Source organism: Gopherus flavomarginatus, chromosome 2, assembly GCF_025201925.1.
Source record: "Gopherus flavomarginatus isolate rGopFla2 chromosome 2, rGopFla2.mat.asm, whole genome shotgun sequence".
NCBI classification, from domain to species: Eukaryota; Metazoa; Chordata; order Testudines; family Testudinidae; genus Gopherus; species Gopherus flavomarginatus.
In genome coordinates, this window is record NC_066618.1 from 127348639 (window position 1) to 127363261 (window position 14623).

The 14623-nt window shown below is 46.2% G+C and overlaps 1 protein-coding gene across 1 annotated transcript in view; it reads right to left on the reverse strand.

Annotated features, from left to right (window-relative positions):
• Positions 1-644: 644 nt before the first annotated feature.
• MAJIN (membrane anchored junction protein) overlaps positions 645-14623 on the reverse strand; it is a 118906-nt gene continuing 104927 nt past the window's right edge. The window contains exons 8-10 of the mRNA XM_050939732.1: positions 6716-6785; positions 6322-6466; positions 645-702 (exon numbers count right to left, since the gene is read on the reverse strand). Of these exons, the coding sequence (XP_050795689.1) occupies positions 645-702; positions 6322-6466; positions 6716-6785 (273 nt within the window). The remainder of the gene's footprint in view (positions 703-6321; positions 6467-6715; positions 6786-14623) is intronic.

Consider the following 14623-nt stretch of genomic DNA (forward strand, 5'->3'; position numbering starts at 1 on the left):
TAGGGTGCTCATTTCACCAACTCTCCCTGCTGATGTTATGGCAACTAAGAAAGACACCTTCATGGAGATATGGAGATGAGACGAGGTAGCCAAGACCTCAAATGGAGGTTTCATGAGAGCATGAAGAACTAGGTTAAGATTCCATGTAGTCGCTGTTGGGTAAATTTTAGGGTAGAGATTTTGCAGGCCTGTGAGAAAGCGTTTTATGGTGGGGTGGGTAAAGAATGAATAACCGTCTAATAGGTCATGGAAGGTGGTAAGTGCCATCAGGTGCACTTTGATGGAGCTGAGCGAAAGTCCGTCCTGTTTTAGTTTCAGGAGGTAGTCTAGAATGTTAGGGAGGGTCACGTTATTGGGTGCTAAGTGATTATGTGAGCACCAGAGAGCAAAACGCTTCCTCTTCCACAGGTAGGTTTTACGAGTGGAGTCTTTCCTACTGTGCAGAAGGACATATTGGACTTGCTCGGAACAAGCTAGTTCATGGGTTTGGAACCATGAAGGAACCAGGCTGTGAGGTGGAGCTTTTGGAGCTGGGGGTGAAGAACCCGTCCGTAGTCCTGGGAAACGTGGTCTGGCCTGTTAGGGAGAGCCCGTGGATGATGGGAGGACATGCAGAGTAGGTAAGGATACCACATCTGTCTTGGTCAAGCCAGGGCAATAAGGATGATCTGGGTCTTGTCATCCGCAATCTTCCGAAGAACGCTGTGTAACAGAGGGATTGGTGGAAGGCGTACAGGAGGTAGTTGTTCTATGGGATGAGGAATGCATCTCCTAGGGATGCAGTCCCGAGTCCCACTCTGGAGCAAAACAGAACATTTTCGATTCTGGGTCATGGAAAAGAGATCTATTGACGGGGTGCCCCAGAGGGAGAAGAGCTGTTGCAGTACTGCGGGGTGCAGTTCCCATTCGCATTGTATCAAGAAGTGCCTGCTGAGTGCATTGGCAGTGGTGTTGTGGCAGCCTGGTAGGTAGGAAGCAATGATTTGTATTTGATGTCGTATGCACCAACTCCATAGTTGAATGGCTTTCATGCAAAGGGAATGTGATCGGGCTTCCCCTTGTCTGTTTATGTAGTACATGCGTGCTATGTTGTCTTTTAAGGCCCGAAGAGATTTGTTCTTTATGAGGAGAAGAAAGTGAAGGCATGCTCGCCTCACTGCTATGAGCTCTAAGAGATTTATGTGTAGGTGCGTCTCTGATGCGGACCACTGGCCTTGTGCCCTGTGCCGCCTTAGGTGCGCTCCTCAACCGATTAGGGAAGTGTCCATGGTGAGCATGAGCGCTGGGGAACATTACTGAAAGGAAACCCCTGTGCAGAGGTTTTCTGGGCTTGTTTACCAATGTTAGGAATCTATAACATTGGGAGGAGGAGTTAGCAGCATTCCTAAGGTACGTCTGTTGGGTTTGAAATTGGAATTGAGCCAGCCCTGGAGACATCTCATGTGTAGCCTGGCATGCTGAACCACGAAGGTAGTGGCTGCCATGTGACCAAGGAGCTGTAGGCAGAGTCTTGCCTGTGTCCTGGCACGAATAGAGAGCATGCGTATGAGCTACGTGATAGCGAGGAATCTGTGATATGGGAATGAGGCCTTGCTCTGGATTGAGTCAAGATGAGCTCCGATGAACTTGATCTGCTGTTTCAGTGTCAGGGTGGATTTTTGGATGTTTATTTGGAGGCCTAGGCTGTGAAAGAGGGAGATGGTGAAACGGGTAGCTTGAAGTGTCTCGCCGTAGGAGTTGCCCTTGATGAGGCAATCATTCAGATAGGGGAACAGCATGACCCCGTGTTCGTGGAGGTGAGCCACGACCACGGCTAGAGTCTTGGGAAAAAAAAACTCTCGGTGCTGTGGCGGGTCCGAAAGGAAGAACTCTGTATTGACAATGGTTGTGATCAATTGTGAATTGTAGGAAGTGTCTGTGAGCTGGATGAATTGATATATGAAAGTAAGCATCCTGTAGGTCGAGGACTGTGAACCAGTCCCCTTGATCCAGTGCAGGTATTATTGTGCCCAGTGTGAGCATCTTGAATCTTTGTATCCTCACAAATTTGTTCAGTCAGCGTAGATCTAGTATAGGCCTCCATCCTCCAGTCTTTTTCTGAGTTAGAAAGTAATGGGACTAGAAACCTGTCTCTTGATGTTGCGTCGGCACAGGTTCCACTGCACCTAGTTGTAGAAGATGCGCCACTTCTGTGCGAAGTAAGTGGTCGTGAGAATGGTCCCTGAAGAGGGACGGGGAAGGGGAAAGGGTAGGAGGCTAGGAGAAAGTTTGTCCTTATCAAAAAGGAGATAGATCCTCCACTTTGGTCTGCAGTTCTTTGGGGATGCCAGATGCAGAGAGCCATGAGAGTCTGCGCATAACCACAGCAGTTGCAGTTGTACGGGCTGCTGTGTCTGCTGTGTCCAGAGATGCCTGTAGGGCCATTCTGGAAATCAGTTGGCCCTCAGTCAGGATTGATTTGAAGTCTGCTCTCCTATCCTCTGGAATGTAGGAGGCAAATTCAAAAGTTTATTGTAATTATCAAAGTCGTAACTGGCGAGGGGAGCAGAATAGTTTGCAATTCTGAATTGTAGTGTGCAGGACATATAAACGTGTCGGCCCAAGACGTCAAGGCATCTAAGGTCCTTGTCTTGCGGGGTGGGTCGATATTGTGACTGTTTCATCCTCTGTGCAACTGCATCCATGACAAGGGAGTTCGGTGGTGGATGAGAAAATAGGAAGTCAGCGTCCTTAGCAGGGACATAGTATTTACGTTCGGCCTTTTTGCAAGTTGATACTAAAGACGCTGGGGTTTGCCAGAGAGTGTCAGCTGGCTCCAGGAGTGCTTCGTTTATAGGGAGCGTGATTTTGAGAGCGCAGACGGTTGAAGGATTCTGAGGAATCTGTGTTGCATCTCCTGAACCTCTTGAAAGGGGATATCTTGACTGAGTGCCACCCTCCTGAAAAGTTCTTGAAATTCAGTCAGTTGTCCACGGCCCGTGGAGGCGGAGGGAGGAGGGCTCCGTCCAGGGCTAATGGAGAGTTAGGAGTCGGTGAGTCAGGATATGGTGTGTAACTTGCATACTCAGGAGGGGGCTCAGGCACCTTAGAAGTGGACACAGCAGGAGATTGAGGCACAGAAGGAGGATGATTGGTAGGAGGATGTTGCCAAGGGTACCACTGAGGCCAAGGCATAGGGTAGGAGAACCCAAGTGTTGCCCATGGGGGGGGGGTGAAGTAGGGAAATTGAGGCTGGTGGCCTTGAGCCATGACCTGAGGTGGCAGAGGTGCCTGTGGAGGAGAAGCAGGAGGGGAGAACGCTGCTTGCTGCTGTAAATCAAGTTCACCGTCAGTGAAAACCAGCTCAGATGGAGAGAGTGGCGGTTGAAAAAAACTGAGCCCTTGTGTATCTAGGAGCGGAGAGTGAGGCTCAGGTGGCACTGAAAGGTCACATTGAGTGAGAAACAGTTGCTCCTGCTCCCTGGGCTGAGCTGAGCCTGCTCTCTGCTCTAGCTCATTAGCAGGAGAAAGTGAAAGTGACAGTAGTGCTGCAGACTGCTTGGAGGTGCCCTGCAGGTGGTCTGCTACTGGTGTCGGGGTGGAAGATAGGCTCAGTGCCAATGTTCTTCTCCCTGCAGGGGAGGCGCACGCTGCCGGCACCGCGGCCGTTTGCAGTGCCAAGGAGGCGCGCACTGCTGGCACCGCAGCTGTTTGTGGTGCCAAGGAGGCGCGCACTGCCGGCACTGCAGCTGGTTGCGGTGCCCAGGAGGAGCGCGCTGCTGGCACCACGGCTGTTTGCGGTGTCGAAGGGACTGGAGCCACAAGGACCTTCCTGACATGGGAGGTCAGGTCCCTGCCTCTGCGCTCTGTCGAAGCCATGGCTGAAGCATTAGAAAAAGCTGAGGCACTTGCCTTTGGTGCTGTCAGCACAGAGGGTAGGGATCTTGTGGGAGACCCCCTACCCTTGTTAAAGTCTCTCCTGTGAGACTGTTCTGCTTCTTGCCTCCGCTCCAGGGAGGGTGAAGCAACGCTGCCCACCGGTTCCGATCTGGCTGGGGAGCGTGTGGGAGCAGGTTTAACCTTTCCCATCTCCAAAAGCAGCTGTAAGGATTTTTCCATCATCAGCATTTTGAGCTGCAGATCCCTGTTGCGACGAGCTCTTGACTTGAGGCTTGCACAATGGAGGCACTTCACAGGGACATGGGTGTCCCCGAGGTACTTCACACAGTATGAGTGCCCATCTGTCCATGGCATGGATTCCTGACAGGAAATACACCTTTTGAATCCTGAAGCTCCTGGCATTATAAATTAGAGATGGCCAAGGAAAGTGTCTCAACCAGAGACAAGCCTGAGAGATTTTTTTTTAACTAAAGTAACTATTTAACTACACTAAAGGAAGGGAAACAGCTGGAATGCAACTAATAATTATTTCTATGTTCTTTGTTACTGTTTCCTATGGAGACCAAGGAAGAAAAGGCAGCACTGCCCTGAGTTCCGTCTTTGGCCGAGGATGGTTGAGAAGGAACTGAGGAGGGTGTGGGGAGCACGCACTCAGGAAGATTCCAACGAGACGGGAGATACCAACTGAATGCGTGCATCCCAACCAGGCACTGCTACTGAAAATCTCCGATCAATGGCGCTGGGACGCACCATCACCTAGATTGGAGCACCCACAGGGACAGCACTCGAAGAAGAAGTGCTACTTCCATTAGGAGCTGTTTTAAATGAAAGTCCCACTCCTTTTTTGTTCGAGGCTTGAAAGTCTTGCAAATGTGACACTTATCTGGTTAAAGGGATTTCCCCCAGGCACTTCAAAGCAGGAGTCGTGGGGGTCTCCCATAGGCACCAGTTTGAGACAGGCCGAGCACGGTTTGAAACTCGGGGACCTGGGCATGGACCCTGGTACCAGGGAGGAGAGAAGGGGATGAACTCCGTTCCCTCCAAGTACTATCTACACTATATACAAACTTACTATTAACTAAACTATAACTGCTAAACTATTAACAACTACACTAAACAACTATCTACAACGAGTAAAGCTAGGGAAGTGGAGATCAGCTATGCCACACTCCACAGTTCCAACCATCGTCACAGGTGGTAAGAAGGAACTGAGGGGGCGTTGGGTCGGCAGGGGCATATATCTGGTGCCATAAAGGCGCCACTCCAGGGGGCGCCTCAGCCAACCCACCGAGTGTTGCTAGGGTAAAAACCTTCTGACGATCATGCACACAGCACGCCCACATCTAATTGGAATCGATATGAGTGAGCACTCGAAGAAGTTTAAGTTTGTTTTATATGTTTGTTTTTCATGATAAATGTAAGTTACTGCTTTGACTGATGACAGTATTTTGGTACAACATTAGTCACTGTGGACTTTACACCAGTCCTTAGAATAGGACTCTCTATTATGGATGTGTTTCCTGATGCAGGAACAGTTTTGATCATGTTGACATTGATGAGTCATAGCTATTTGCTTTTCTTTTATCACGCTCACACTGAATACTTCTGAAAAATAGGGAACAGCATGACTTATGATTACATTACTGTAATGCAGCTGCTTACTAGAATCTTTCACCTTCCCTTTATTTAGTTAATATTATTTTCTATGACAATACTTCTAAAGTAAAACTTGAGTAAGCATATGCATTTTAGAGCACTTTGAAATCTCAGCTCTTGAACAAGAAGCTTTGCTGTCAGGGCAAAAATTCTAGAAAGAGCACATGAAGAAAGCAACTGATATGCATAACACCTATTATCAGAAAGCTTTTGAGGATTAAACCTCAAATACATGGGTTGTGCTTGGGTTCTGGCTTACAGCAGAACCCTAGTCCTGTTGCCCATGCACACTTCACTCACTTTGGCATATCACTTTCATTCAACTTATACTGTAGTTTCAAACTTTATCCTGAAGAACTTTTGAAATATTGTGTCTCCAAAGAGCCAGTGATTGCCCAGCGCTAGCTGAGGTTAATTCCAAGTGGATGATATTAGTTTTGGAAGTATTACAGTTATATAGTTTAATCCCCGTTGTGCACAAAAACATACAAATACATGTAAAGTTTTCATATCATTGGACTTTCAGTAGAAGCTGTAGCTTGGGAATCCAACTGAACCCAAATTTGGATCACTAGCCCTGCCCCCAACCCCCCTCTGCAAACAGCAATTTCCAAGACCATCCATTAAGCATGTGGATTATAGAGCACCGGAAAAAACAGCTGTTAAACAGTAAGCGAGTCCCAACCTCAACTACCATTCAGCTATAATGAATTCATGAATGGGCATTGCCCCTATCCCCTCCCATGGATAAATGTGTCTCTAGATGGTTTAAAGCTACTATAGTACCTTTTCACTAACTTCAGAAAACCTCTTCCTTTTGACTCCACATTTCCTTCATTTCTAATGGGGTTGATTTGCTGTTGCAGTTGCATTTTACCTTCTTTCTGGGTGGTTTCTGTGCTTTGTTCGATGTTATATTCCACAGGTTCCCCTACAACAAATAAGAGCAAGAAGAGACAGTTTGATTAGAGGAGCAGAGAAGTTACTTTGGCCCAGATACTTAGCTGGTGTAAATTGGTGCATGCTGATTTAGACCAGCTGAGATTCTAGACCTTTCATGCTATGGTCACTCCAAAATTGTTTTTAAAAGAAAAGCTGAACCAATTTAATCAGTGCAGCCTTCAAATAATCAGTGTGACCAGTTCAAACACAGTAAACATGCTGATAATTTCATACTTACATACACTCATATGGCCATAGTCCTTCCTAAGGGCTGCAGGATCCTGATATTTCTGCTGAATATCTTCTGACTGATTTGGGGGAGAAGGGGTAAGGGAAGAAATCTACATTGTTAAATTTGCTAAATTGTGTTTTACATTTAAAAAAAATAAACAGTGAAAAAATCTATTCTCTCATTTATGATTTTTTTATTGTTACTAGCAGCCTGCATTTTTACAATAGATGGTTTAGGAATTTCTGTTGTGCATTGTAGTTTTATCTATCATTTTACAGAATCTGTCATTTCAATCCTTAAAACACATAAATTTGAATGATTAAAATGCTCATATAAGCTATTTTCATTGCATAGTATGTTGATGTATTGGTGAATTAGGGGAGATAGAAAGACTACTGGTGCAGCGTGGAAGAGCCAAAAAGGAATACTGGTGACCAGCATGTGCAGAGAGGAATCGAGGTATTTGTGTGGTAGGATAACTGAGAGAGGTGAGAGGAAAGATGTTATGCAAATATAAATTATATGCATTTTTCCCCTCAGATTTTTCACTGCACCAACATAGACAGGATTGATCTTCACAGGAGATTCCCATTCCCAGTTCTTGAGCTTCCAGCACAAGACAGAATGAGAACTCACCCTGGCTTTTAAAGTTGTGGTCCTCTGGTGCTGATAATTGAACACAAACCCCAACCCACTCTATCCATTAGTGCTTCAATCCCTCGCTAGAAACTTCCAGTCAGATCCTGACTGGATGAGTAGCAAGAAATCATGGAAGACTTGGTTCACACTCTTAAACTAGTTGTACAATACCATTGTAAACTGTGACTAATGCTAATCCCCCTTACACCAATTTCAAACTAGAGTATGCTGTACCAGTGTAGTCACTGATTATACCATGACAGCACGCCTCCACTGGGACTTTGCTCCAGTACCCATACGTGTATGTCTATCTGTAAGGTGTGAATCACAGAATATCAGGGTTGGAAGGGACCTCAGGAGGTCATCTAGTCCAACCCCTGCTCAAAGCAGGACCAATCCCACAGGCAGAATTTTACCCCAGTTCCCTAAAAGGCCCCCTCAAGGATTGAACTCACAACCCTGGTTTTAACAGAGCAATGCTTAGACCACTGAGCTCTCTCTCCCCCGGAATGCATCTTGGTAAACATACCCAAGCTAGCTTTAATCTAGCACTAACAGGCATGACACCAAAGTAGCATGGGCTTCAACGGAGGTGGTACAAGATCACCTGGAACTCATGGTAATTACTCAAGCAGCTAGGCTGCACTGAAGCCCATGCTGCTGCAGCTTCATTGCTACTGGTACCTCAGATAGCTACATTAATCCCAATTTATGACTGCAATGTAGACATACCCTCAGCATAAGCACAAATGTGAAAAAGGGAGGGAAAATGAGACAGTCAATAATAATCAGAGTTATAAAATACAAAATCAAAGATTTTAAGTCCAGAAACAACCATTACAATCATCTAGTCTGACCTTCTGATTCTTGCATCCAGTCCATAGCTGCTGGTTGAGCTAGAGTATATATTTTAGAAATACATCCAATCTTGATTTAAGTAGTTAATGAGATGAAGAATCCACTACATCACTTGGTAAGATGTTCCAATGGTTAATTACCTTCACTATTAAAAAATCTGATGGTTCTTTCCACTGAATCTTATTACGCTTTTGCCTGGTAGATAAAAGACATCTCTAGAATCAAACATCTTCTTCCCATGCAGGGACTTCTAGACCATGATTAAGTCACATCTTAATCTTCTCTTTGATAAACTACACAGATTGAACTCCTTAAGTCTCTCTCGCTGTAAGGCAGGTTTCCACACATTGAATCATTCCTGTAGCTCTTCTCTGAATCCTCTCCAATTTTTCCGACTTTTAGAAGTGTAGACACCAGAACAGGGCAAAGTATTTCACGACACAGACCCATAGGTGGTTCACTACTCTATTAAAAGCAACTCTTATCAGGCCAGACATCTTCACTACGCTTAAAACACTGTTTTCAGGTTATAGATCCCAAAAGTGCTATGTAATATATATTTGGAAAACTCATAACTCATTGATAATTAATATTATTGTGTGGTGTGTGTGGTGTATGTAGGGGTAACATATGCAAAATTACAAACATTTGCTGAAATTATGTTCTTAAAATGTGTGCCAGGCAGGACATAATACCCCACCTGAGAAAAAAGAATGTGGTTCTACCTGCTTGAACGTGCCTCTGATGCAAGAGACACAACAGTGGAGGAGGTAGTGTCTTTTAATGGACCAACTTCTGTTGACTCTTCCTCGGGTCTGGGGAAAATATTAAGGCCTTGGCTACACTGGCATTTTACAGTGCTGCAACTTTCTCGCTCAGGGGTGTGAAAAAAACACCCCTCTGAGCACTGCAAGATACAGTGCTGTAAAGCGCCAGTGTAAACAGTGCCCCAGGGCTGGGAGTGCGGCTCCCAGCGCTGCAAGCTAATCCCCATGAGGAGGTGGAGTACGTGCAGCGCTGGGAGAGCTCTCTCCCAGCGCTGGCACTGTGACCACACTCACACTTCAAAGCGCTGCCGCGGCAGCACTCCCGCAGCAGCGCTTTGAAGTTTCGAGTGTAGCCAAGCCCTAAGAGTGTAACAGCTAAATACAAGGTTGAACAGATAGTTTAGCACAGGCAGTTAGCACATACTTTAAGGGACCATTCAAGATGAAGTGGCCAATTAACATCCCTGTTCTTACAGAATTTAAAGTTGTAGGACAAAAGTTTTTGTCCTAAGGCAGACAAGCTGGTATGTCAGTGATTTGTCATGCAGCTTAGCAATAGCACAATGATCACTTGCTGAGGCTGAGAGGGGTACCACAGTAACTCACTGTCATAAACAGATAGTTAAGGGTTAATGCCTCTTTTACCTGTAAAGAGTTAAGAAGTTCACCTCGCCTAGCTGATACCTGACCAGAGGAACCAATGGGGGAACAAGATGTTTCAAAAGAAAGGAGGGAAGTTTCCTTTGCTTAAAGTCAGTTTCAGTTTCAGCCGGAGTGGAAAAGATCAAGGAACCAGCCTCTTATCAGAGTAGTAAGTTTTAGAAAAGAATAAATAGATTTATGTTTATTTTCTTTTTGTGACTTTGTCTTTGTCCAATTAGAGGAATAATCAAATTCGGAATTTTGCCCAGGGGAACATCCTCTGTGTTTTGAATCTGTTGTTTGTGAGAGTAGCTAGTATGCTAATCTCTCCCAGAGATTTTTTTTTCTTTTACCTTTCTTTTCTTTAATAAAAAGTCTTATTTTTAAGAACCTGATTGATTTTTCCTTGTGTTAGAATCCAAGGGGACTGGATCTGGACTCACCAAGAATTGGTGGGGGAAAGGAACAGGGGATGGTTAAATTCTCCTTGTGTTAAGATCCAAGGGGTTGGATTGGCGTTCACCAGGAAATTGTAGAAGGAGTCTCTCAAGACTACCCAGGGAAGGGAGTTCGTCCTTGTAAGTGGTGGCAGCCTATTGAACTAAGCTGGTAATTAAGCTTAGGAGGTTCACATGCAGGTCCTCATATCTGTACTCTAAAGTCCAGAGTGGAGGTGAGACCTATGACATGGTGAGCAGCGGTGAGGGATTGTAAGGAACCCAAAGCTAGATTTTTTTCCTCCTTTGTGATGCTGGGGAAGCAGTGAAGGGAGAGATACCCTGAAGGCAAACAGGTAAAGTTTCTCTAACAAGGCTTTGTTAGAATCATTTCCAGCTGGGCTTTAGCTGGAGAGTAATTAACAGTTTGCAAAAGACAAGTCACAAACCAGTTTTCTTGTTTCTTTCTCATTCTGAGGAGTCCAGTTACAGTAACAACGAAAGTTACAAGCTGTGTTTGTTTGTTTGTTTACCTCCCAAATAAAGACAGCTAAGGCAGAGCAGGGGAAAAATGTCAGGCAAAAGAAAAAAAACTATGCTACAGAACCTAGAATTAGCCAAATTCCAGGCTGAGGACAGTCAAAAGGAACATGACAGACAAATAGCCAAAGATTAGGCTGCCCACAAAAGAGCTGTAGAGATCCAGAGGGAGTCTCAGAAGCATGCACTGGAGTTAGCAAGGGCTAAGCAGGATTTACCAGACAACCCTAGCAACCCTTCTCCAGGTACTGCTTCCCATCCCAGAAAATTCCCCACCTACAAGGCAGGTGGTGATACTGCGGCCTTCTTAGAAAATTTTGAAAGGGCCTGCCTTGGGTACAACATCTCTACAGACCAGTACACAATACTGCTCAGGCCACAGCTCAGTGGACCCTTAGCCGAGGTGGCGGCTGAAATACCTAGGGAACACATGAGCAGTTATGAACTTTTTAAAAACAAGGCCAGAATCAGAATGAGGCTAACACTCGAGCATGCCCATCAGCAGTTCAGAGCCCTAAGGTGGAAACCAGATGTGTCATTTACCCGACATGCCTAACACATTGGAAAGAACTGAGATGCCTGGATATCAGGAGCAAGTGTTAAATCTCTGGAAGATCTATCCTTCCTAATGCAAATGGAGCAGTTCTTAGAGGATGTTCCTGAGAAAATAGAAAGGTACGTCCTAGATGGGAAGCCCAAAACTGTAACAGAGACGGGGGAGATTGGGGCCAAATGGGTAGAAGTGGCAGAAAAGAAAAAAACTAGTAGCGGCTGGAAACCAAACCCTAACACCAGGGACAACCCAAGGTCCCCCCTACATCCCAAGGGAAACCCCAGATGCCTTCTCACCCCTCCACACAAGCCTCCGCCAACCAACCTCGCCCCGGTGATACCTTAGCAGGGCGATGTTTTAAATGTAATGAACTGGGACATATAAAGACCCACTGCCACAAGAACCACAACCGATTACAGTTCATTACACCACAATCACACCAAAGATTCCCAGGCCCAGATGCCTCTCAAATACCCTCAGAGTGAAGGGAAACCTTGAGAGTGGGTGGAAAGAGTTTATCGCGTGGAGGGACACTGGGGCACAAGTGTCAGCTATCCACCAAACCTTAGTGGACCCCAAATTCATCAACCCAGAGGCCCAAGTGACAATTCACCCATTTATGTCAAAATCTTTAAACTTGCCTGCAGCTGAGTTGCCTGTCCAGTACAAGGGCTGGTCAGGAATGTGGACTTTTGCAGTCTATGACATTATCTCATCCCCATGCTACTGGGAGAAGACTTGGCCAACCATGTGAAGCTAGCCAAGAGGGTGGGAATGGTCACCCGCAGCCAGGCTAAGCAAGCTTTCACAGCCATTCCTGTTCCAGAGCGTCCACCAGGGCCTTATCTGTGTTACCAGAGACCCAGACAGAGGTGGTGGAACCAGATCTTCTACTCATGAATGCTACAGCCATAGTGAATCCAGTCCCAGAACAAAAACTGGTAAAGCAACCAGCACCAGAACCGTTGCCAGCACTGACTCCAGCACTTGCAAACCTGTCTACAACTCCAACGCCAGAGGGCACCAGCAGGCCTGAACTGGAAGAAACAGCAGATAAACCTACCCAAGAGGCTCAGCCAGAGTCTGAAATACCATATAGTGCACCAGCGGAGAGCGGTTCACAATCAATGGAAACAACTCCATCACCTACATCGCTTCCAGAGGGACCAAGTCCAAGTCCACAGTCCAAGGGGGAACTGATGTCTCCAACATCAAGGGAACAGTTCCAGACTGAGCAGGAAGCAGATGACAGACTTCAGAAAGCTTGGGCGGCGGCACGGAGCACCCCTCCGCCTCTCAGCTCTTCTCACTGATCCCGGTTTGTTGTAGAACAAGGACTTTTATACAAGGAGACTCTTTCTGGTGGACATCAGGAAGACTGGCATCCTCAAAGACAGTTGGTAGTTCCAACTAAGTACCAAGTAAAGCTCTGGAGCTTAGCCCATGATCATCCTAGTGGCCATTCTGGGGTGAACAGAACCAAAGACAGTTTGAGGAAGTCCTTCCACTGAGAAGGAATGGGCAAGGACATTGCTAATTATGTCCGGTCTTGTGAGGTGTGCCAACGAGTGGGAAAGCCCCAAGACCAGGTCAAAGCCCCTCTCCAGCCACTCCCCATAACTGAGGTTCCCTTTCAGCAAGTAGCTGTGGATATTCTGGGTCTTTTTCCAAAAAAGACACTGGGAGGAAAACAATACATACTAACTTTCATGAATTTTGCCACCCGATGGCCGGAAGCAGTACTCTTAAGCAACACCAGGGCTAAAAGTGTGTGCCAGGCATTAGCAGACATTTTTGCCTGGGCAAGTTGGCCCTCCAACATCCTTACCGATTTGGGAGCTAATTTTCTGGCAGGGACCATGAAAACCCTATGGGAAGCTCATGGGGTGAATCACTTGGTTGCCACCCTTTACCACCATCAAACCAATGGCCTGGTGGTTTAATGGAACTTTGGGGGCCATGATATGTAAATTCGTAAATGAACACTCCAATGATTGGGACCTAGTGTTGGTGCAGTTGCTTTTTGCCTACAGGGCTGTACCACATCCCAGTTTAGGGTTTTCACCGTTTGAACTTGTGTATGGCCGCGAGGTTAAGGAGCCATTACAGTTGGTGAAACAACAATGGAAGGGGTTTATGCCTTCTCCAGGAACTAATATTCTAGACTTTGTAAGCAACCTACAAAGCACCCTCTGACACTCTTTAGCCCTTGCTAAAGAAAACCTAAAGGATGCTCAGGAAGAGCAAAAAGCCTGGTATGATAAACATTCCAGAGAATGGTCCTTCAAAGTAGGAGACCAAGTCATGGTCTTGTGAAAGTTACTGGTAACCCCCCTAGCAACTAACGGTTTAGTCATTAGGGGGAAGCAGAAGCCTCACGTACATAGTACCCTGAACTTTTGAACTGTCTTCTCTCTTCTGCCTTAAAGCAGGAGAATCTGGTTCTAAACCGGTTTTCACTGACCAGATAACAGAAGTACGGGGTCTAACAACCACCAATCAAGTGTTAACACGGCAAGATTCTTTGTCTGAAAGTGTATAAAAAGTTTGTGAAATTTGTGTGAGGCAGCGTCTTTGTACCAAGGTGCAAGGCTCTCCTTTTTTCTGCAGAATAAAGTACCTTTCCTTATCCTTGTCAGGCTGTTATTGGCTCTCAGCTAGGCAGACCCGACATTTCGGTAACAGTTTCTGGCAACCCCAGACAGGACTCTCCTAGCTTGGACATCGGACTCCGGACAGCTGTGGTGAACTAGGAGCGGCGCCACCAGGGTGCTTAGCCTCTCTTCCTCGCTTCACCGCAGCCCCTGGGGTTCGTGCTCCGATAAGGTGAGCCCTAATAGGATAAGGAAACGCTATCTGGTTCTGGTTCTGTTCTGTTTTGGTTAACCAGTTAATGTTTTTCTGCTGTATACATTTGGGCATTAGGTGTGTGGGCAGAACTGAACCTCTCATTCGTAATTCCTCAGGGTGGAAGCCATAGCGTGCGATGAAGCTCTGAGGTCGAATTGAGATGCTTCTGTCCCGTCCCCTGTAGCAGTCAGTGTAATAGAAGTAGAAAATCCTGGATTAGACCATAATTCCCTCTTCTCTCTGTTTAATTCTCTGTTTGAGTGTCAGAAGACAGATGGGTGGGTCTCAGGGAAAACTCTCTAAGGATAGCCCTTTGGATTATATGCTAAGTAAATGGCCCCTGCCTGGTGTTCAGAAAGGGACGTCAAGGAAGCGGTTTTTACAACTTTTCACTCAGAATTGGCCAGCCCTGGGGACTTCATGGCCCGAGTTTGGCTCCTTCGATATTCCGACTCATTTAACCCCTTTGCGCCTGATATTGGAGAATTAAGCGCCGGGGCAAATGGACTATTGGTTTTTGTGGGACGATGAAGCTCATCGTTGCTTAAAGAAGGTACAAATCCAGACCCCTCTACTCCCGAAAGCCTCTGCCCCTCACGAGGCCGATTGTTGGGAGGACACTCCCCCC